We start from the raw sequence: 22,840 nt of genomic DNA, 5'->3' as shown, positions 1-22,840 counted from the left end.
ACAGAGACTAAAGAGACTTAGAAAACTATGGAAAGTAAAAGCTCAGTTTTGTTGCCTACGACTTTATTTTCATTTACATTCTAGAAAGTGTCTGAACGGGGAGTCAGGAAGTCTGAATTCTGCACTGCCACGAGTGCACTGTGTGACTGCCGGCCCATCCCTTTACCTTTTGATGCCGGTCATCTAACATTTTATGCTTTTGCGGTGACTTGATTCCACTGTCTGCTCCTTTACTGTCTTTTGTTTATAGTTTTACCCTCTGGTCCTGATTTCCTCCATCACATATAACAAGGGTGAACTATGGGCACCATACGATGTCGGTGAGCTTGGCTAGTTTCTGTACAAAATATATTGCCTGGGTGTCACGTTTGCACTGGGCAGCCATTCCTGGACCAGCTCCACCCTGAGGGTCAAAGTCTGCCTGCTCCTGGGTCTTAGTCTCACCTCCAGGCATCCCTCTGTGTACCCGCTTGAAATATGACTTTCTCCATGACGAGAACTGTGGTTTTCATTCATTTACTCGACCTGTTATAAGCCTGTCCTTTGATTCATGGTGCCGCTTTTTTTGGGCGGGGGAGGGCTTCCCACATGGTGCTAAAGAGCCTGCCTGCCAATGCAAGAGAAATTAGAGCTGCAAGTTTAATCCCTGGGTCAGGAAGATCCCTTGGAGGAGGGAGATGGCAACCCATTCCAGTATTCTTGCCTGGAGAATCCCACGGACAGAGGAGCCTGGCGGGCTACGGTCCATAGTGTCCCACAGAGTCGAACGCTACTGAGCCGACTGAGCACGCACGCGTGTACGCATACTACTTTTCACCTTTATGTGAAGAACAGTCTTGAAGGTAAGTTACTTTTCTTAACTGCTAAACTATTTCCTGGCTAAAAACTCAGCCCTGCAACTCACCTGAAATATGAGGTAAGTCTAAAGCCATCGCTCCCACCTGGCACTTCTCTGATGCCTTCGGGCCACTAAGGGAAGCAGTCCATCCTCACCCGGTATTCAGGGCTAAAACTGTGAACTGCTTTGAGAGTTCAGGGTTGGGATCAAGGGAGTGGGTCACCTTGGCTCAAACCCAGTGCTCCGGACATCACAGCCAAACCTCTTCCTTCTGATTCTGTAAACCAGGAAAAGTATTCTCTGTCCACAAGCCCTGGCACCATCAGGCAGAAAGAACCACTCCAAGGAGGAGACCTGCCACACCCATGACACTTTGTGGTTAAGAGAATTGAGTTCAGACCCCAGTGGTGCCAGGAATCTGTGCTGTGGTCTTGGACAAATGCCTGTTTCTTCACATAGAAACAGTGAGAGCTCCAAGGGGGTGCTAGGGGTGAAGGGGTGAAGCTTCATGGCACCTGCACACAGTAGATACCCAATAAGTATGCATCATTCCACTCAAGATGAAGCAGAATATTCATTTTTGAAAAATATTTATTAAAAAACTAAAGTGAATGTGGAAAAAAAACCCAACAAACCAAACCCAACACATACCTTTAAATAGCAAGCATATGACACTGGTTATAAAGCTTTTCCAATTCTACTGATCTAGTCTTTCCCACCATCTAAGTTAAGGAGGGCCTCTGAGGGAAGCCAGGTGTAAACAGGTCATTTGTACTAGTGATGAGCAAAAACTAACTACGTGAGAGCTATCAATGGCTACCCTTTCTGCTTTCCTAGGCAGTCCCTCCCAAACACAAGAGAGTGACTAGATCTCAGGACTGTGTTTGTGGGGATCTGTGGTTCTTGTTTTAATCTGGGAGTGGGGGTGTGTGGATGAAATAGAAAGACAGACAAATCAGTAGAGGGTAATCGGAAAGCACCTTTAAAATCTGGACCCTTTCCCACAATTTACCCAGTAGTTCTCAAACTTTACTGTTGGAAAGCATCCCCTGATGAGATTGTTAAATTCGCAGGCTCCCGAAATTGCATGTTTCAGATAAGCACTCCATTGATTCTGTGCACACTGGTTAGCCATCCGGTTTGAGAAACACTGTTTAAAATGTAGTAAAACAATTCCTACCTCCTTAAACACAAGGTAAAAGCAAAGTTAAGGACTCTGCTGACAGTCACTGTGCTTTCGTCAACTTGGAGGGACCAATATAGGGAGGCAGGAAGGAGCCTCCAATTCCTAACAAACATCCTGGTCTTAGAGGAGCCCAAGCAACCTGTCAGGTGCTGTTCAGGAAGGAAGTAAAATTTAATAATCAAGTTGATTTCCGATCATAGGATGGCCTCCAAACGACTAACTGGCCAACCTCCTCTGTCCCGGTTTAATGAACTTCGTTGGGCCAGTGCCAGATGGGAAGCTGCCGTTCAGACAGGACACGGGGAAACTGTGGGTCCTGACTTGTGAAGACATTGTGAATAAAACACCTATAAAAACCTTTATTAACCAGAGAGTGCCACGCCCAAATCATGTCAGTGCGTCACGGACAACATGTAGAAATAGTCACATTGATGCCGAGGTTCCCATTATCTGCAAAAAGATGCGCTATGGCTGTGTCGAACACCAGGCAGTCGCTGTTCATGATGGCTGCGGACACACCATCGTGGATGGACCGGGGCGTGGCCTCCCAGGTCAGTCTCCTCCGGTTTCCGTTCAGTTCCAGTCTGTAGGCGAAGTTCTCCGCCTGCTTGCGAGTGCCGATGAGCAGGACGATGGCGAAGAACTGCTGGTGGCCCTCATACTTCTCTTGTTTCTCCAGCACCAGCATGAAGTGATGGCCGAAACACGACTGCATCATCACCCAGTCCACAGCTCCTGGCAGGTTAATGTCTGTGGCCAGGAAGACGATGTCCTCTCCCTGAAGGGTGGTGATGCTCTTGTGGGCGTGCATGAGATGGGACATCACGGCTTCCAGGGACCCCTGCCACTTGCAGGAAGCACCAGGACAAGGGCAAGAGTAGGGACGGTATTCACAGATGTCTTCATGCTCCGGCTTCTCGGTGTGGTGCAGGGTCAGGGAACAGCCCGTGGTCGCATACTGCAGGGACAGAAAGCAGCACAGTGAGACACTGGGGGCTTCCTCCACCTCTGAGGCTGCAAACCTCAGGTTTTCCAGACTCAAACTGCCTTTTTGTTTCAACTACTTTCGTTCCAGGTGAGTTAAATATTGCAGACTGAAACATCTCAGTGCCTATTCATCCTCTGCACTGCCATGCATAAGATCAGGGGCCCATCCTGGCCAGGAATAAGCTGCATTCCCGCCCCTGTTCCAACATTGTTGAAAACATGAGAACTGAAGTACTCTTACAAATTTTTCAAACAAAATTGTGGAGCCAGCCCTAGAAAACCTGGCTTTCCCCTTATTTTCTGTGAATTTAAAGATTTTTAAAAAGAATTTAGAATTGCTTGTGTGCATTGAGTGCTAAGTCACTTGAATCATGCTCGATTCTTTGTGACCTTATGGACTGTAGCCCTCCAGGCTCCTCTGCCCATGGGATTTTCCAGGCAAGAATACTGTAGTGGGTTGCCATGCCCACCTTCAGGGGATCTTCCCAACCAAGGAATGGAACCAAGGGATGGAACCCGCATCTCCTGCATTGGCAGGCGGTTCTTTACCACTAGCACCACAGAATTGCTTAGGGGTAGGACAAGGATGAATGTCATCTCTGGACTAGTTTTCACTGACAGTTTTGCAGATGGTGTAATTCCCCCGTTGGCCCCGTCCACTGCTTCCTGGCTCCAACCGTGACCGGCAGGTGGGCTGTGGGAAAGCTGCCCTGTGGCCCCCTGCTCTTGCTGGTGGAGTGACCAGCCCAGTGCAGAAGAGGGCTGGAGATCCCTCACATTGCTAGAACCGTGACCTCACCTTCACCTTTTACCCCCTGCCCCAAGGGTGGGCTTTGGACATATATTTTTTAGGAAAAGAAAGCACATTCAGAAACTCAGGAGACTGCTTTTCAGTTTGGTTCCAGCCAGTGGAGCTTAGAGTGAGAAGGGCCTCAGTCTCCTCTCAAAGTCCGCTGGACTTGCCTCAGACCCCTTCCTCAGGCCCCTGTGCTCACCTCCTTGTGACCAGGTGGTCAGGTCCTCCTGACAGGCCTGGGAGGAAGGGGAACTAGAGTGGGTGCTAGAGTGGGCGCTTGTCCTAGGCGGGTTTCCCAACACAGTCTGTCCTTCAAACGCTGCCTTAATAGGGAGGGAACAAAACCTTTTTCTCCCTGCACATTCCTGATGGATAAATCACATCTATCGCGAGAAAAGACCACACCACAGGAATTAAGACTTCTGTACCCAAACTTCATGAGAATGACCCTGCTAACTCCCGGACACCAGATGGAGAGTGAGTCCACCAGTAGACACTTGCTCAGAGGACTATGCTGTAGTTTTGTCAAGAATAAGGAAACCTGAATGACCTCTTCAGGTGAAACCAGAAGTCAGCTTCCTCCCTGAGCCCAGAGTGGCAGGTACACCATTTGGGTTCCTGCACTTGGATTCCCCCACCCCGTGCTGAGACATGAAGACATCAAATGATGGCAGGGCCACATCAATTTTCTTTTTGGTCCCACTGGGTGACTTGCAGGATCTTTGTCCCCTCACCTGGGATTGAACTCAGGGCCACAGCGGTGAAAGCCCCGAGTCCTAACCACTGGACCACCAGGGACTTCCTCTGCTTCATTTTTCTAAGATGCCGTGTCCAAGGCTGAAAACACAAAACCGAACCCCACAGCTGTTTCTGCTTCTCCCTACCCGTCCTTAAGGAATAAACCCTTATAAATTTTAAAAATAGGTCAAATTCTGATCTTTGCAGCTGAATTAAATCACTAGCAGTAAGCAGGCCCTGAACATCTTCTCCTTACAAGACCCTAAGCTGCAGTCACTGAGAAGCAGATACGGAGGAGAGAAGGCCGCCACCACCCTTAGGGAGATGAGTCTCCCCTAATAAGGAAGAAGAAGGTGGCTTAGAGAGAGACATGCAGCTCCTTCCTCCTCCGTACCTAAAGTGAATTATAATGGTCTTCAGTAGAAATTGGCAGAAATAGTTCACTGTTATTTATTAATACTGTGCCTGTAGGAACTGCTTATTCATCTTTGAAAACCATGGACTAATTTTAAAAGCATGGGTATAAAACTTAATCAAGAAGAAGGAACAAATTTACTTATCCAGATATATTTATAGTTTGTGTTCCTAGCAGTGTAAGGCCCTAAAAAAACCAAATCTCTATTAACTTTGTCTTAAATCCAGGGTGAGGCTCAGAATACAGAGCCTTCTGAAACTCTTCTTTGAATGATGGGTGAGACACTTCTGCCAAGTGTTTAAAAACACACATCCAACACAATAAAAATAGCAAAAATTAACCCAGAACCTGGCCAATTTCCTGGCTGAAACAACCCTCAATTTTTGGATCTGAAGACCTTTCAGAAGGGGCTGTTTACCACAGTCGCCCAGGAATAATTCCAGGAACGAGAAGAACTCTGGTTTAGAATGTACAGAAAAAGTACCACCTGCCCCCTTCCCCAGCCCAAAGCCCCAAACTACTCCAGGTTCACCAAGTCAAATGTATAACAAATATTTATTACCAAGCAATCATTTGAGAACTTTTTCTTGTGTAACTCAGGTAGGAATATTTATATTCTGAATTACTGGTTTGCCTTACAAGTCACATACTTTTCCTTCCACCCAAATATAGAGAACAGGGGACCTCCCCAAAATACACAAATAGACCAGGCATTACTTAGCATCTGTGTGGACAGTGACCTTGTGAGAAAAGATCTTACTGCTGCCTCTATTAACTTAGGTAAATAAAACTTTAAAGTGTTATGTGCTTATTCTGCTTTTTCTGAACAAGCTGAACTTTAATGCCGATCTATTCCTTCTCTTTTCCATCATGGGTGACGGCGTGTCTTCATGACCACGGGCGCCACTGTTAGGACGACCGAATTAGAGATGGTGGTCTCTAAAAAGAAAAGATCTGGACTTTAAACATGTGTGCACTCAAACGCACACAAACACATGCACTCTCGCGCCACATCTGGTACTTGTGACAGTCTCGCCATTGTTCTGGAATGATGCTCTTGTCATTACATTAGCAGTGCTCCTGCAGGGATCAGAGGGCTGCCTTTGGGGTCTGCAAACCTCCTGAGGCAGCCTGTAGAACGGTTTAGGGGCCTCTGAGGAGCAAACCCAAATTGCATGGGTCCCTGGGCTTGTGTCTTCTCGATAAGCGCCAAGGGTTTCTAAGGGCTGCCACCCTCTGTGGCGCAGATCCCGCCCCTGTGGTGTCTGCTGTCAGAGGGGCTGTGCCATGCAACAATAAACAGCTCGAACACATCAGAAATACAGGTACCTATGCAAAGGAAGAAGGGGGGGCAGGGGTGACAGGTGATTTCAAAGTGGAGACACATTGATGAAGGCGGGTATGGGAAGCCTCACGGGGGAGGAGGCAGATTGTGGAAGGAATAGTTCCATCTGGTTCTAGCGCGGGGTGAGTGGAGCATGTACTGGGGACAAAACCTAATGAGCAGGTGGGTCCAGGTTCCGTCCAGGACGTTATTGACAGTTTAGTTCATTTCCAGCGTTTCTCTGCAGCAGCACTACTGACAAAGAGCAAATGCATCTTGGTTTGGGGGCTGTGCTGTGCGCTGGAGGGTGTTTAGTGGCATCCCTGGCCTTGAAGATGCCAGGCGAGTCCCCCCCCGCCCAACGTGGTGACCACCAGAAATGTCACCAGGCATGGCCACATGTCTCCTGGGTGGCAAAATCACCCGAGTTGAGAGCCCCTGATTTCAGTGAGTGACACAACCCGGCTGGGCAGGCACACTCCCAGGCGTGAGGAGGGGCCGCAGCAGGAAGCTGGTCACTGCCCTGCCCAGCGGGTGCCACCCGGGGCACTTCAGGAAATAATCCAGCCGCAACACACAGCTAGACCTCGATGGCTTGAGCAGCATGGATGGAGGCTGGGGCACTGGTTCCACCCGTTTTAAAGACTGACTCATCCCAGCCATGTGGTCATCCATGGCCACACCAGGGTCAGAGCCTTGTGTTTCTGGATCCTCTGTGGCTCTTTCTCTGAACAGAGCAGCTTAGGAGTCAAAGAACCAATCTTTTGCCAAAAAAGAAATTGGCCTTGATCTCCCCACCCAAGCCCTCCCAGCCTACCACCCAACATACACAAAACCCAGGGTCCACAGATATGCTGTTTCTGGAAACTGGTTCAAATATAACTTCTTCCTGGTTTGCAAGGAGAAAAACAGCCCCAAACGCGGCTATCCCCAAGGAATGAGGCAGCAGCACATCACAAACAAGTAACCAGTAATTAGGCCCTCCCCGCCTTCTCTGGCATCTGGCAAGAAAGTCCTGAGGTTTCCCTCCTCTCGCTCTGGCCAGGGCCTGCCCACCCGGCGGGAGGGTTCAAAGGATGCCCGTTTTTCTTGAGACGACTGGTTCTTCAAGGCATACACTTGTCTCTGAGATAAAGCACCTGGGCTGCTTTGCAGACGGCTGCCTGCAGCCTGGGACACATCTGCGGTTATAAATGAGATTTTCCCCCCCAGGAAATATCTGCTCATCTCCCCTGGGGGGTGGGGCTCGAGGTGGGATTTGCTTTAAGTAAACCCCTCTTTAAGCTGGGGGCCAGGGGCGGCACGACCACACACACAAGCCCAAAGCTAAAGAAGAATGCACGGCAGGGGGAGAGATGGCCCAGCAAAGCAATGTAGAAATAACACTTCTGACTTTTCCTTTAGAAATTTTTCACTTTGCGATGGCTCAAAAGTCTTGTGCAAACACATTCTGCTGCTCTGAAAAGGCGACAGAGGACCCTGGTGCCTCATTCTGATGTCTTTGCAGAAAGCAGTAAATAGTGCCAATTCTTTCCCTGGACATGGGGTTTGAAGGTGGTTTTATTTAAGCTGGAATTTAGACAAGGTTTTCTCCTTTTTGACACAGAGACCCCTTGACACACAAATACACATGACAAGGTACGTCAGAAACATAGTCAAACACTAGACACCTGGTATTTATTCAGGAAACACAGGCATATTATATTTGTTTAAGGAATAAGTATATAAATGGAATTCTTAGCCTGGGTGCTAGTGAAGGTCGTGGATTCCATGACTGGTTTAGAGCAAGTTTTTTCACCTATTTAAATCTGAGTCCAGGCAATTTAAGGACGATTTGCTGAACTCTCAACAATCAACAGTCTACGACACTGGAGGCACTGGGAACCAACCAGGTCCCTCTGGGGACTGTGAGGTAACCGCCTTGCCTCCACCTGCTTACCTCCTAGGAAACAGTGAAGTGTATTAGCAGACTATCTGCCGGTACCTCAAATGACAACATTTCAAGAAAAGCAAAACATAATAGATACTTGTTGCTGATGCTTATAAACATCTGAATTAGACCTAAGAAATGACCTTGTCTTGGGGTAAGCAAAAGCAAACTGCACTTCCTTTCCATCTAAATAAGCTGTAAGCATCACAGAATGCACACGGATGACCAAACATCTGACCCTGGACTGGGAAACCAAAACTGCTACAAAGGGCATTACTGGGGCAACCGCTGAAATTTGAATATGGACTCTGGATTAGATAAGAATATCTACGCCGTATCACATTTCCTGATTTTGATAACTGTACCATAATTACATACGAAAATGTCCTTGATTTTAGAGGAGAGGCACAGGGAAGTCCTAAGGGATAAAAGGACAGGGTGTCTGCAGTTTCCATGTTATAGAGAGCACGAACAGTAAAGCAAGTGGGCAAAAAGGAGCTAACTGGTGAATGTGGATAAAGGCCATGTGGGAATTTGTACTATTATTGCAAGTGTCATGTAAATCTGAAATATAAAACAATCCAGAGGGACTTTCCTAGCGGTCCAGTGGCTAAGACTTTGCACCTCCCAGTGCAGGGGGCCTGGATTTGATCCCTGGTCAGGGCAACCCACTCCAGTGTTCTTGCCCGGAGAATCCCAGGGACAGAGGAGCCTGTTGGACTGCCATCTGTGGGGTCGCACAGAGTCAGTCAACTTAGCAGCTTAGCAGGGAACTAAGATCCCATGTGCCACAACTAAGACCCGGCACAGCCAAATAAATAAAAATGAATATTAACAAAAAACCCCAGAGACTAAGCATATTCATCCTTCTGGGGGTAGAGATTCTTTTTGCAGATTTGAATGATTATTGTGATAGTTTTTTCTTTTTCTTTTTTAAAGAAAATATACTTTTAACTACATGCTGCTGCTGCTAAGTTGCTTCAGTCGTGTCCGACTCTGTGCGACCCCATAGACGGCAGCCCACGAGGCTCCCCCGTCCCTGGGATTCTCCAGGCAAGAACACTGGAGTGGGTTGCCATTTCCTTCTCCAATGCATGAAAGTGAAAAGTGAAAGTGAAGTCGCTCAGTTGTGTCCGACTCTTCGAGACCCCATGGACTGCAGCCTACCAGGCTCCTCCATCCATGGGATTTTCCAGGCAAGAGTACTGGAGTGGGGTGCCATTGCCTTCTCCATTTAACTACATACTTGCATGTAAATGCAACTAAACTAATAGTTTATCTTTTGTTAGAAGCTCTTGGGACTCATTTTAGTGAACCAACAAAATGTGGCAGTGAAGACATCAATTGTTATAATTACCAACACATTTTTGACCCCCTCCCCACCCAAAGAAGAGAGAGCCTTCTCTGTTGCTCCTTGGATCCTTCCAGAGGTTTGTGGGCACCTGACCAGATCTATGGCCCTGGACAATGGTTTCCAGGTTCACGATCCACCACCCTCAGTGCTCCATGGGAAACTCCTGTTCGCTTCCAGACCACATCTGGAAGAGGAGCTCCAAGTATCAAACATACCTGCACCCCTTTGATAAACAGGTAAACCCCTTTTAAGCACTGGAGAGGTGACCCCATGAATGGAATCAGAGTTAGTTCAGTCGGAAGGGTGGACCCTGACAGTATAACAGGTATGATCAGCAGACGATAAAAGGCTATTGGTTGAAGTCTCTGTTTCTCAACACTGTTTAGACTTGATCAAGTGGGTGCTGCAGCTAAACCTAGTCTAGACCCATATAGTGGTAAAACATATCTTAACCAGCAGTTACACTTAAATATTACCATTTTCTTTAACATTTTAAATTTTTATTAATGGCTGCGCTGGGTCTTTGCTGCTGCGTGTGAGCTTACTCTTGTGGAGACCGGCGGCTGTTCTTTGTTGTGGTTCACAGGCTTCTCACTGCAGTGCCTTCTCTTCTTGTGGCTCACGGGCTCCAGGGCACACAGGCATCAGTAGTCGTGGCTCATGGGCTCAGGAGCCGAGGTACATGAGCTTAGCTGTTCCGTGGCATGTGGGATCTTCCCGGACCAGGGATCGAACCCGCTGGCGTCCCCTGCGTTGGCAGGTGGATTCTCAACCACTGGACCAGCAGGGAAGTCCAATTTTACCACTTTCTAACAGGACTTCTAGCAATCCAAGCTAGCTCTTTTGTGACTAAAATTTTTTTATCTTCCCCCCAAAATATCACTGAATGATCCCACGTTATTTTCCAATTAATTTATGGGTCTGTTAATTTTGCTTATTGACTGATTTATTGCCTGCTTCCTGTTCACCCACTATTTGTTGGTCGATGAATAAATATTAGATTTATCTGCAAAAGATGATTGCTCTCCACCATGTTACTTTTACTTTAATTAAGTCTTACTGTGGAACTTAGAATTAAAAAATAATTCAATAGATCTTGAGACTATGTAAGAAAAAAATGTACATTTTAGACTTCATTCATTCTGGGTTGAATGACTTCTATAATTTTTGACCAAGGCATTTCACATACTTTATTTACATGAACTATTTCGACAGGGGTGTCTTTAGCTTTTCTGAAACCTTACCTAGATGGGGAAACAGGATGCTGTTGTCAGTCTGATGGCTGTATATCACTTTTGCTTATAGTGTCTTTGCAACCACTGGTAGAGTGGCTGTGATTGGAACTCAAGTAACCAGTGTCTTGTGTAACCTTGGATTGAGGCTGCCTACCCTGTCACCTCTGAGTGGGTCTATAAAACTACCTGCCAAATAATCAGTCCTTGACTGTTATTACCAGTGGAGAAGTTCAGACTTGAGCAGCAGGAGAAATGACATCTCTTTTTGTGACTTCATTATAATGCTCACCCTGCATCTGTTTGTCTAGCATCTTTCCTCTAAGAACCTCAGCGGATTTTCACTTAAATGGTACACTCCTCACCTCTGCTACGAGGTAATGCAAAGACAGAATTATCAGAATGCAGTCTTAGTTTCACAGATGATCGTATGAGAAGACAGTGTCACTCAGTCCCCGAACTGTCCAACAGTGGTGAGGCTAAAGCAAACACTGACGCTGAACTTTATAAACTTTCTTCTGGAGAAGGCCATGCTCATGAAAACCTTGGGCTTAAAAATTCTCCTTTTTGCCTAAGAAAAAGTCAACAAACCCCACGTGGCAGGGCTTTCTTACTGAAGGTGACTTGGTGGGAGAATCCGGCCTCTTATTATCGCAGTCATCTGAGAACATCCTGCTTTTGGGGAGGTGTGTGTGTCCAAATGTGCATGTGTGTGCGCGTACAAAGACTCCTTGGGATGGCAGGGGTTTCTTTTTAATCTTGGAAGTGTTAAACAAAAGTTGACTTTTGACCGAGTATACCTCTCATCTGACCATAGATCGAGCTAGCAGGCAATACCCCCTGTGGACTTGGAGAACCAGTTTCGTGAGGTCCCTTCAGAATCTCTGCTGAAGCAAACAAAAGCAGGAGCTGGAGTGAGAGGCTTTATGGACCTTGTCCAGCCTTTCTCAACACCCTTCTTCCTGCCAGCTTCCCAACTGCGAGATCACATTCACTGCCCTGCCCACCCTTCAAACGCTCCTCCATCTCTCTGGACGCTTTATTTCTCAAAGGATACAACTGAATTCACAAGAAAGCTTAAGTGGTAGGGCTGCCAGATTTAGCAAATAAAAATACAAGCAGCCTAGAACGTTCCAGGCAGCTATTTATCTATTAAAATTTAACTAGGTAGGCATCCTTATTACACTAGCAGCTTCAGGGGGACCACTGCCATCCCTCCAGAAGCTACTGTGTGAGCCTGGAATGGGAAGGAGATCACCTCAGCCAGGCAGAGGGGTAGCAGAAAAGACACTGTGTGTATAATTACTAGGCACCTTCTGGGGTTTCTGCTCCCCTGAAGTGGAAGCTCAGTGTTTTAACCCGTGGACCACCAGGGAAGTCCTCAAACTTACAAATTTTGAGCAAATTTCTTAGGGGGGATGTTAACCATGTCCTGTTTCCTTTACAAAGTAATTAGGAGGATAACACGAGATAATGTACCCAGCTTGGACCAGGTAAACAATGTTTTCTACAAGCACTAGCCTCCCACAAGCCCTATCGGGATATTCCATCCCTTCCTTTCTTGCGGACACCCTGCTCATCCTCCTTAATACAGCTCTGACACCACAACTGAGGGAGGCCTCCAGACTCCTCTGCTCCTACTACTCAGAAGGGCTCTGCTGGCACATCTGTCTCCACAATTAGACTCAATTTCAGAAGGACGGGGTGGTAGGGGAGGCAGTGGTTGGCTTAACAGATTTTTTGTAGGAAGAGAGGGCTTGGGGCTGCAGGGTATTCCAAGGCATGGGTGGGTCTGATGAAAAGTTAATGGGTAATCAGGAGGAGCCAACTCTGGCCTGATGTTACATGAGGGAGAAAAAGTAGGCACTAGCGAGAAGGAAATGGCAACCCCACTCCAGTGTTCTTGCCTGGAGAATCCCAGGGACAGGGGAGCCTGGTGGGCTGCCGTCTATGGGGTCGCACAGAGTCAGACATGAATGAAGTGACTTAGCAGCAGCAGCAGCATTAAAGCAAAAGGATAACACTCATTGCTGGTGATGCTGGAGAGAAATGGGCACTCGGTGCCCATTTGATTCTATGTGAAAAAGCAGTTTGGCTTTATGAGCAAAAGCTGATTTCTGCACATGCTCTTTGTTCCTACCATTCAACTTGCAGGAGTTTATCATTAGGAAATAATTATTTTCTTATGCACAGGGATTCAGTTATAGCAGTACTTTTTCTTTTTTTAAAGCACAATAAGAAAACAATGATTTAAATGACCACAAACAGGGGCTTGATTAAATAACTCTGAGACATTCATAACCAACATCATGTTCCATAACATTCCAGAGTTAATGGAATTGTAATACTATCTAGTCATTAAACAGGATCTTAAGGAATATTTATCAGTATGGAAAAGCAGTCACAATGTATTAGATGAAAAAATAGGTTATGAAATAGTGTGTGAATTTCCTGTTTTACCTGTTTTTCATTGTTGGTTTTTTGTTGTTGTTGCTGGTTTGTAAGTTTTGATGTAGAGGTACGTTTGCGAGGACATATGCAAAAATGGTGTAGTGGTTATTCTAGGTGGGCAGGATTATAGAAAATAGTAGCAAATTAAAATCTTCTGTGTTCTACATTAAAAAAAGATCATAACTTAAAAAAAAATACGCATAAAAAGTTCCCTAATCTAAGCAGGTTTTCCCTTCTAAAAGCATTAAAGAAATTTTTAAAAACTCTCATCACTGAAAAACCAATGCCAGAGCCAACTTACCTAGTTCTATGGAAACCCTATAAGACTAGGAATATGGAAGAGAAGCTCGATGGGAGAACTGATGGGAGAAAAAAAGATTCCTTTTTTCCTTTTTTAGGGGTTCCTTGATAGCTCAACTGGTAAAGAATCCACCTGCAATGCAGGAGACCCTGGTTTGATTCCTGGGTCGGGAAGATCCCCTGGAGAAAGAATAGGCTACCCACTCCAGTATCCTTGGGCTTCCCTGTGGCTCAGCTGGTAAAGAATCTGCCTGCAATGCGGGAGACCTGAGTTCGATCCCTGAGTTGGGAAGATCCCCTGGAGAAGGGAAAGGCTACCCACTCCAGTATTCTGGCCTGGAGAATTCCATGGACTGTATAGTCCATGGGGTCACAAAGAGTCAGACATGACTGAGCAACTGGACCTGACCTCAGACTCCAGTCGTTTGCTTTCTGTTAGTTTCTAACTGTGTGCATTTATTTAGTTTTAACTTTGTGCTGAGCACTTTGCATGAATTACTACCACAATCATCACCCCATTTTAGCAAAAAGCCACTGAGGCTTGGAGAGGTCACCAACCAGTAAAGACAGATAGGATTGGGACCAGGAGGCTCAAGTAGGGCCTGCCTTCAAAACTACCAGAGTTAAGAGGTGAAGGGGAGGAGTGGGAGAAGGAAAAGACCCAAAGACACCACCTCCATTAATTCAAAGTTTTGAAATAGGGCCCAGGCCCACACATTTAATACAGGGGTACCTTCCATTCATCTCGACAGCTAAAAACTAGGAAGGGGGTGACCTTTTATCTCATGGACACTATACAGTATAAAAATGATCACAATACAACTTTTACCCAATTGGCAATGAGAATGTCAGTTTCACAGTTTTTAAGAAACAAATGGAGAATGGATGTGTGGGGCAAAGTTGATGCAATTCTGCTAGGGAATTCTCAGCATCTCTCATGAGCTTTAGAAAGTATACTCAGGTGAATGCTGGCATTCACTCTGGCACATGTATACCTACTGTGTGCCCTTTTCAAAGAGTGAGGACCTTACGGGTGTGAATGAGAAACGCCACTGTTCACAAATTTTGTCAGACGTACAAGTTGGACAATAAAGATATTTTACATTGAGGTCTTCCTATGTTCATGTGTATACAGCACTTTATATAGGGCTTCCAAGAAAAAAACAAAAAGGGCAATTCTAATCCATCCTAAGCTGGGGACTCTATAGGTCAGACCTGCTGTGCCTTTTGGTTTTTGTCCACTCTGGCTGTACCAAAGATCAATCTTTAACAATGATTTACTCTAGTTCCAGGCCTTGGTGACCTGTGAAAAATCTTTGGCCAACTCTGTGTAGAATCATCATTAAACTTCCAAGTATTCTTTTCATGCATTCTAGTGCTTCTGTTCTTGATTTTACACTCAAAAGCTGTCTGTTGTCTTCTGGAAAATCTTGAGCCTCACCAGAAACACATGTGGACCCCAGTGCTTGCCAGCACAAGCTTCTATGGGCCAACCCAGTCAACTTCAGCCAGGAGTGAGGACGGAAGGGATAACTTCCAAAGTAACTGATTTTGTCTTAGGGGAATTTTTGAGGTTCAGAAGAGATCCCTGAAATGGTTTTGGCAAACTGGCTTATCCCCTCAGATTGTTAGGTGACTGATCACCCATCATCTAGCAACTGCTCTGATCCCACCCACCTTCCATCTGTTTTGGTGACACAGAAGTCCTCGCCAGCATTGCTAATCTGACCTGAGAGCACCCACCAGCTCAAGGTTATCTCTGTTCTTTTTAACTGACGAAGAAACAGATCTAAGGAGCTAGTGACAGGACTGAGATCACAGAAAGCCAGGATGAGAACCCAGTTCTGTCTCCTGACTAGTGCCTTTTCTCTTGAACAGCTCACTAGATTCCAGAATTTTAGGCAGAAAAAGATCCTTGGTATAGTCATCTTGTCCAGCTCTTAAGACATTCAGGTGCAAAGAAATAGACTGACTTGAACAAAGTGTCAAACATCTAGTCAATAGGACAACAGTTCAGGTCTTCCAAAGGCCAGAATGTTGGCATTTTCTCTCAGCAAAACAAAGATGAAAAGGCAGTAAGCCGTAACAGTCGGGACCTATCAGAATTCCAGACTTCATATGTTCTCAGAGTCAAATGAGAACTTCCAGGTTCAGTGGATGTTTTCTGAAAGACAACCAGGTCAGAAGTTACACCCTGGAAGCTGGAGTTTGGTCTACAGACATGGTTGGTTTGGCCTGCAAGTGCTAACTTTACATCTGAATTTGGACAATGTTTAAAAAAAAAAAAATCGAGACATTTAACATTTTAAAAATGCAGATTTCTGAATTTTCTTGAAAAAAAAAAAAAAAACCCAAAGATCTGGCATGGCTGCCATCACACTCCCATCCTGGCCCATCAGCCAGAGTTGAGCAAAAGTTGTGGTCCAACTCCCAACCACTTCCACTGCCCCTGCCGTCGCTTGAACCCTAAGGTCACATGGCAGATGCCCCTCTCCCTTGCATTACCTGTCCCTGCTGGTGTTTAGCATTTCTCCCCATTGGAATAGATCAGTCCACACATTTTAACTTCTAATTGGATTATCTGATCTGACTTTAAGATTTTTTTTTTAAATGTGGACCATTTTAAAGTCTTTACTGAATTTGTCACAATATTGTCTTTTCTTTTCTTTTCATGTTGGTTTTTTGGCTCAAAGGCATGTAGGATTTTAGCTGCCCAACCAGGGATTGAACCCACACTCCCTACCCTGGAGGACAAAGTCTAAACCACTGGACCATCGCAGAAGTCCCTCAGCTTTTTTTTTTAAAAGAATACAAACAACACTGTCACAATCCAACTACAGACAAGAAGTATCTGACGAGGCTTTCTAGTTCAGTATTTGGAGATAATGCTGCTAGAAACTTCTACAGAAACCAAAGAAAAGGTGGAAAGAAAATGTCTCATAGTGTAAGAGGGCTGGGGTGTGTATTAGTATTTCCTATAGTTTTGGAGAGAAATAACTCTTTGCGACCCCATGGATTGTAGCTGCCAGGGGAATTCTCCAGGCAAGAATCCTGGAGCTGGTAGCCATTTCCTTCTCCAGGGTATCTTTCTGACCCAGGGATCAAACCTGGGTCTTCTGCATTTCAGACAGATTCTTTTACCGTCTGAGCCACCAAGGAAGCCCCAAAGAAAAAGTGGAAAGAAAATGTCTGATAGTGAAAGAGGGCTGGAGTGTGTTTTAGCATTTCTCATGGTTTTGAAGAGAAATAGTTGGCTGATATTAAAATACACTGTGGAGTGGGGGGCCCCAATTTGTCAGCCTTCACTTCTCCCCCTGCATCCACACTCTCCAGAGAGGATGGTGGGTTTGTGATAAGGGGACAGGATGTCAAAACTTCTCAGGCATGGCACAAGTCATAGAATGGACTAAAAATACCCCAGGTGGCAGAGAGCCATACTCTGATAGAGATCCTTTTTTAAAAGGAGATCTGAGCTAACAGTGCATGTGGTGTCCTCTGTCACAGGTGCTGGCAGGACTCTAGCCTTTAATTATGTGACCCCCTCCCTTTTTGGTGACTCATACCCTGGTTCAGAGGGTAAAGCATCTGCCTGGAATGCGAGAGACCCAGGTTTGATCCCTGGGTTGGGAAGATCCCCTGGAGAAGGAAACAGCAACCTACTCCAGTATTCTTGCCTGGAGAATCCCATGGACAGAGAAGCCTGGTGGCTTACAGTCCACGGGGCCACAAAGAGTTGGACACAACTGAGCGACTTCACTTTCTTTCCACTTTGGAGCCAATGGAAGCATGAGCAATTCAGAGCTGGATTGCTGCTGCTGCTGCTAAGTCGCTTCAGTTGTCTCCGACTCTGTGCGACCCCACAGATGGCAGTCCACCTGGCTCTGCTATCCCTGGGATTCTCCAGGCAAGAACACTGGAGTGGGTTGCCATTTCCTTCTCCAATGCATGAAAGTGAAAAGTGAAAATGAAGTCGATCAGTCGTGTCCGACTCTTCGCAACCCCATGGACTGCAGCCCATCAGGTTCCTCTGTCCATGGGGTTTTCCAGGCAAGAGTACTGGAGTGGGTTGCCACTGCCTTCTCTGAGAGCTGGACTGAAATCCCCCCAAATATTGGATGCATAAGCTATTCCCCCTTACCCTTTGATCTTCCCACCCCCCAAGCCCTACAAAATTCCTCCCAATAAACTTTATAGTCAGCAGCTATGTTGTCTCACTGGGATGTGTCCATCTGGTGACCTCATCCAGTTGGATGATTTTGTTACTGGTGTCAACCTCAGGTTGTGATCTGGAGCCTCCGAATATAACCTCAGACTCCAAATCAAAGGATGTGTGCCTTCAGGATGAAGGTTTATGGACTGGTCCACCGTGTGATCTCAAGTCACTTAACTCTTAACCTCTCTATAGGCGCATGTTTCCTCATCTGAGAATAAGAAAGGCAGACTCATAAAAGATAACCCACACAAAGGACCTGGCATGCAGAGGGCCTCAACAAGCATTCCACAGAGCCTCCCTTCTTTTCATGGAGTTCTAGAAGCTACAGGTCCTTAGAAGTTGAACAGTCCAATCCCCTCATTACAGATGAGAACATCAGGCTCTCAGAGGTAGTCTCTCGGGCAAACAATGGCAGCGCCAAGCAACTCTTGAGAGCTGGCTTCTGGTATTTTACCCAACACAGGTTTTCTCCCACGAGCCAGCCCATGAGAGACTCAGAGCAAGTGGGTCATGGCAGTCCCTATGACTTCCAGGAGCAAGTGTAAAGCACAGGGCTGGCCAAGCAGACCATTGTGTTGGGAGTTTGCCACAGGCCTTACCACTCCCTATTGCTCTCAGCCTTCCCAACGAATATTATTTCAGTTGCTTGCTGGGTCTCTGTATCCATCCAAGTTTGATTTATCCAGACTAACTGGTTGAGCTCCCCTGTCAATAGTCTGGATTACTGATCAATCAAAGTTGAGGTGTGCATATTCCAGCTTTATAAATCTCACATATATGTATTTACAAAAAGTGACCTCCCCCCCGCCAAGGTCACTTTCTAAGCTGGGTTCCTGGTCTGTAGGGGGATGGCTGACCTTGTTTAATTTTAGCTTGCAAAGCAATGGCTTTGTCCAGCCGCAGTCTTACAGAATGGGACCTTTTTAAAAATCAGTGACATATACAGAAACACTGGATACCCTTGATTCCCAAGAGACCTCTTCTTCAAGACATATCACATTAGGAAAGAATATATACTTCAGTAGGAACAAGAATTCTGGATTCTGAAAGTGAAACTTCACACTTCATATAGCATGCTATAACTGACCCCATTCTCTAAGGAGCAAGCAACATAATGCTCTTATGATACTGCTTTAAAAAATAAATTAGAGATAGCTTGTTCAGTCGCTGAGTTGTGTCCGACTCTTGTGACCCCATGGACTGTAGCCCGCCAGGCTCCTCTGTCCATGGGATTTCCCCAGGCAAGAATACTGGAGTGGGTAGCCATTTCCTTCTCCAGGGGATGTTCCCCACCCAGGGATCGAACCCGCATCTCCTGCACTGTCAGGCAGATAGGGATAGCTGACTGATATCAAATGCTCATTTGTAAAATGTTATTCATCTGAAATCATTTCTTCTGTTAGCCACTAAAGGCCTAGGGGAAAGTGAAGGGCTGAGAAGATGGCTCCCCAGAAACCCTGTGGGGCATCCCCCACCTACTCACCCAGCTTCCACAAAATATCTCAAACCTCAAATATCCACTCTTATGTCACCAATCACCAAATCTTCCCTTGATCACTAGGCTGCCCCCTTGTTCATGACCCTAAGAAAATTTTGAAACTGTTTTGTGTAAATTTTATGACAAACTACTACTGAGCTGGGTGCATTAGTAAGCACTGCATGAGGAGTGGTTCAAATCATGATAATTTGAAGGTTGAGTGAAAACCCATAGCTCAAACACAAGTTCAAATGCTTATTTGAATATGCTATTTTAAACCCTATTTGTGGCAGGACACAGACCAAATTAAATCACTCATTTTACTGACATGCGTCCCAAGCTTCAGTTCTCTGGTGGATTATATTTAATTTAAAAATAAGCCCTTGCCCTATAAAAGTAAGCAGCAGCAAAGAGAAATCAATGCAAGAGAGCCTAAATGGCCCATGAGGCGCTTTACCAAAAAAACTCCAAAAATATTAATGACATTATTTCTAAGTTTAAAAAATGAACTGTATGGTAAAATTCTAGGTTATAATGGGGTAATATAGATAATGTCTCTATCTGCTCCTGAAACTGCTCCTGAAGATTTTTACCCAAAAGATGTAAACTGATGTTACAGTATGACCACAAAATGCAAAATTATGCAGCCATTTAAAATACAATGAGATAGAGGTAGACTGCAGACATATTAAAAATATGTGTGATGAAACGAACTTAAGTCAGCAAGCTGCAGAAGCCATTTTTGGAGAAAAACGTATGTGTGCACGTATAAACCTTCCTGACATTAATATCTACCATTCTATATTCAGCTGCGGAGAGTGTATTAATACATGGTTAGAAAAAACCCCGTGCAGATGCATACTAAACCTAACATCGGTGGGAAAGGAGGAGAGACGTTTGGGTCTTTCACTTGTCTCAGTGATGTGCCTTTTTTTTTTTTTTGCAAGGGCACTAATAATCTTCTAACTAAACAAAAAATAAAGTGGTGGGCTTTAAAGAACTGTAACAGATCCTGCTTGCCCTTCCAGTTAAATTCCCCATCAACTCTTGTTTTCACCCCACTTAGTAAAATAACACAACTCCTCAGTCTTTGGAAGGCTAGGAGAGGGAAAGGCGTGGCTTACAAGGTTTTCTTGTTGTTGGAGGAAAACAGGCTGTAGGCGCCCTTTTTTTTTTTTTTTTTTTAGCTACACTCCCGAGGGCTCCCACGTGTCAGGGGTGCGCAGAAGGCAGACGCGGGGGCCAGGAGGAATCCAGTACCAGTCTTTCCAAGCCCAGCGCTGGCGAAGGGTGCGTTTAATTCGCTCCTTTCCCCTCTCCTCTGTCCCCCACAGATAGTCAGCTTCTGGGTCCAAGTTTTCCTTCGGCGGCTCAGCTCTACCCAGGCTGAGTACACGTCTGCAGAGAACGCAGGCTCCGGGTGGGGACAGCGTGATCGCGTGCCAATCAGGCTGGGGTCAGTGATCGGGCAGCAGTCGGCCCAGAGCTGCTCCCAAAGTGGACAGGTGGCATGGGGGAGGGCGAACACGGTGTAAACTTACCCCCCCACCCCCCCCACCCCTCCCCACCCCCGTTAGTAAGAGAGAAGCCCACTGCCTCTCAGCGCCCGCGAATGGGCTGGGGACACAGGAGTCCCTGGAGGTCGCCGGGGGGAGGTGCGTGGCTGGCACCTGGGCTTACCTTGCAGGGAAACAGAACTGCCGAGGCCACCTTCTCCATAGCCAGGTTCCTGATGCTGGGCGTCAGGGCGCCCCGGCACGTCGGGCAGCAGCTCAACTTCTGGCGGCATTGGTTACACACCAGGTGCCCGGCCTGGCACTGCAAGATGGGGGGCAGGACATAGTCAAAGCAAACCGGGCACTCGAAGAGCGAGGTCAGCTCGTGGTGCTGCGGAGACACGGGGCCAGCCCCTCCGCCGCCGCCGCCGCCGCCGCCGCCGCCGGGGCCCGAGATCACCGCCGCCGCGGCGGGCACCGCGGACGAGCCGGGGCCCGCAGCCGAGATGGTGGCGGCGGCCGGGGGCGCAGCCGGGGACGGAGCGTGCTGTGGCTGCGGCGGCGGCTGCTTGCTGCAGGGTTTGTTAGCGCTGGGGCCGGTGGAGGACGGGCGGCTCATTGCGCTCCGAACCAACCATGGAACTGCGGGCGCCTGCCTGCCGCCGGGCCGCCGGGGTCAAGGCGGTGCGCGCCCCGCGGGCGGCGGGCTCCGGGGCAACGCCACCGCGCCCAGCCCCGGACCGAGCAGCGGAGACGATCGGCGCCGGGCAGGATGGGGGGCCGGACCGCGCTGACGATCTCTGCGGTCCCCGGCGCTCGGAGCACCCCTCCGCGCCCCCAAACTCCTCTCGGCGGCGTCGCGGCCCCGAAGCCGAGCGGTGCGCAGAACCCCGGCCCAACAGCTACCGGAGCGGCCGCTGACGCAAGCCCCGGGGGCGCGCGCGGACGTGACGCTTGGACACGTGTGCGGCCGCCCGGGCGCGCGGGGACTGGCAGAACCACCCGGAGCTGAAGCTCCGGCTCCGCCCGACTCCAGCTGGCAGCTCTGGGGACCGCCTAGCGCCGGCGCTTCCTACCCGGGCTGCGGGCCCTGCCAGCGCCAGTGAGCATGCCCGGCTAGCCGCTGCCGCCGCGCGGGGTCTCCTTTTCCGGGCCGCGTAGGATGCGGCCCTTCGGCAAGGCTTCGCCTGAGTTCTTTGGCCACACCCCGGGGAGTCACGCCAACGCGTTCCGCGGGCGGAAAGCCGAAGGATAACTTTAGGCGGGGCGGGGGCTTGGATAGTGGGCGGGGCGGGGCGGGACGCGGGTGCCCAGGGACAGGTCGGAAAAAACCGAGAGGTTTCTCTTCCCAGGGTTGAGTCAGCAGCGCGCGGGGGAGGCGTGACCGCGGCCAGGGCGGCTCTTAGACCCGGAGCTTTGGGCGGGAGCAGAGCAAGGGGCTCGGGATGGGTCTGCAGCGGGTGCAGGACCTAGTGCTGGGATATTAAGGATGTGTTTAAACCACTCTTTGGTTCTGCTCTTCCCAGGCGGAGAGGAGGTAAACTAGTCTTTCACCTTTGGACCTGCCAAAGCCTTCGTTGAATTGAGTTGAGCGCCTCTGACTTGCTAGAGGGCCAGGGAGGGAGTTCACGGACAGAGTTAACTAAAAAGAGTTGGAGATCGCCAGAATCTAAGAATGCCAGAAATGTGGCTTGGGTCCTGAAACCCCGGGAAAACAGTGGATGATGTTCCAGTACAACGCATCTTTATCTTTGAGATCCCGCGGAAGTCCAAGACTTTGATGGCAGGATGTGGGCCCTGGTCCCACACGCTCAGCGGAAGCCCTGGAGTGAGAACCACAAGTTAACGTGTACGGAGTTGAATTGCTTTTCTGCAACTTTGACCCACTGACACTGGAATTGAGGCAATGAGCTTTGTAGGTGGGACTCAGGTCATTCTTTGTAGGAGAGGCAGTGGTAAAGATTAGGTGGAAAATGGACCTCTGCTTACCATCGGTGTGACTTTGGACAAGTTCTTTATTTCTCTGTGTCTCAGTTTCGTCATTTGAGAAAGTGGAATAAAAACAATACCTATCTTATGGGTGGGATAGTGAGGATTAAATGA

At 47.6% G+C, this 22,840-nt stretch overlaps 1 protein-coding gene and 1 long non-coding RNA gene across 2 annotated transcripts; one reads left to right on the top strand and one right to left on the bottom strand.

Annotated features, from left to right (window-relative positions):
- Positions 1 to 1,411: 1,411 nt before the first annotated feature.
- SIAH2 (siah E3 ubiquitin protein ligase 2) lies at positions 1,412 to 21,356 on the bottom strand. The gene is made up of 2 exons (XM_025289906.2): positions 20,922 to 21,356; positions 1,412 to 2,982 (listed from the first exon to the last, which is right to left on the bottom strand). The coding sequence occupies exons 1-2, from the start codon at positions 21,354 to 21,356 to the stop codon at positions 2,425 to 2,427; spliced, it is 993 nt and encodes a 330-aa protein (XP_025145691.1). The 3' UTR covers positions 1,412 to 2,424.
- On the top strand, positions 20,446 to 22,814 carry LOC112586169. Its single transcript, XR_006552320.1, has 2 exons — positions 20,446 to 20,531; positions 22,264 to 22,814. It is a non-coding gene; the product is annotated as an uncharacterized LOC112586169 (long non-coding RNA).
- Positions 22,815 to 22,840: the final 26 nt, after the last annotated feature.

The sequence above is a fragment of the Bubalus bubalis genome, chromosome 1, assembly GCF_019923935.1.
Source record: "Bubalus bubalis isolate 160015118507 breed Murrah chromosome 1, NDDB_SH_1, whole genome shotgun sequence".
NCBI lineage: Eukaryota > Metazoa > Chordata > Mammalia > Artiodactyla > Bovidae > Bubalus > Bubalus bubalis.
This window is presented reverse-complemented; position numbering and strand designations above follow the sequence as displayed.

Bases quoted from the DNA above. Each gene is read 5' to 3' on its own strand.
- SIAH2 (XM_025289906.2), bottom strand. From the start codon at position 21,356: ATGAGCCGCCCGTCCTCCACCGGCCCCAGCGCTAACAAACCCTGCAGC. The intron at 2,983-20,921 runs GTAAGCCCAGGT...CTGTCCCTGCAG, and splicing joins CAGTTCTGTTTCCCTGCAAG to TATGCGACCACGGGCTGTTC.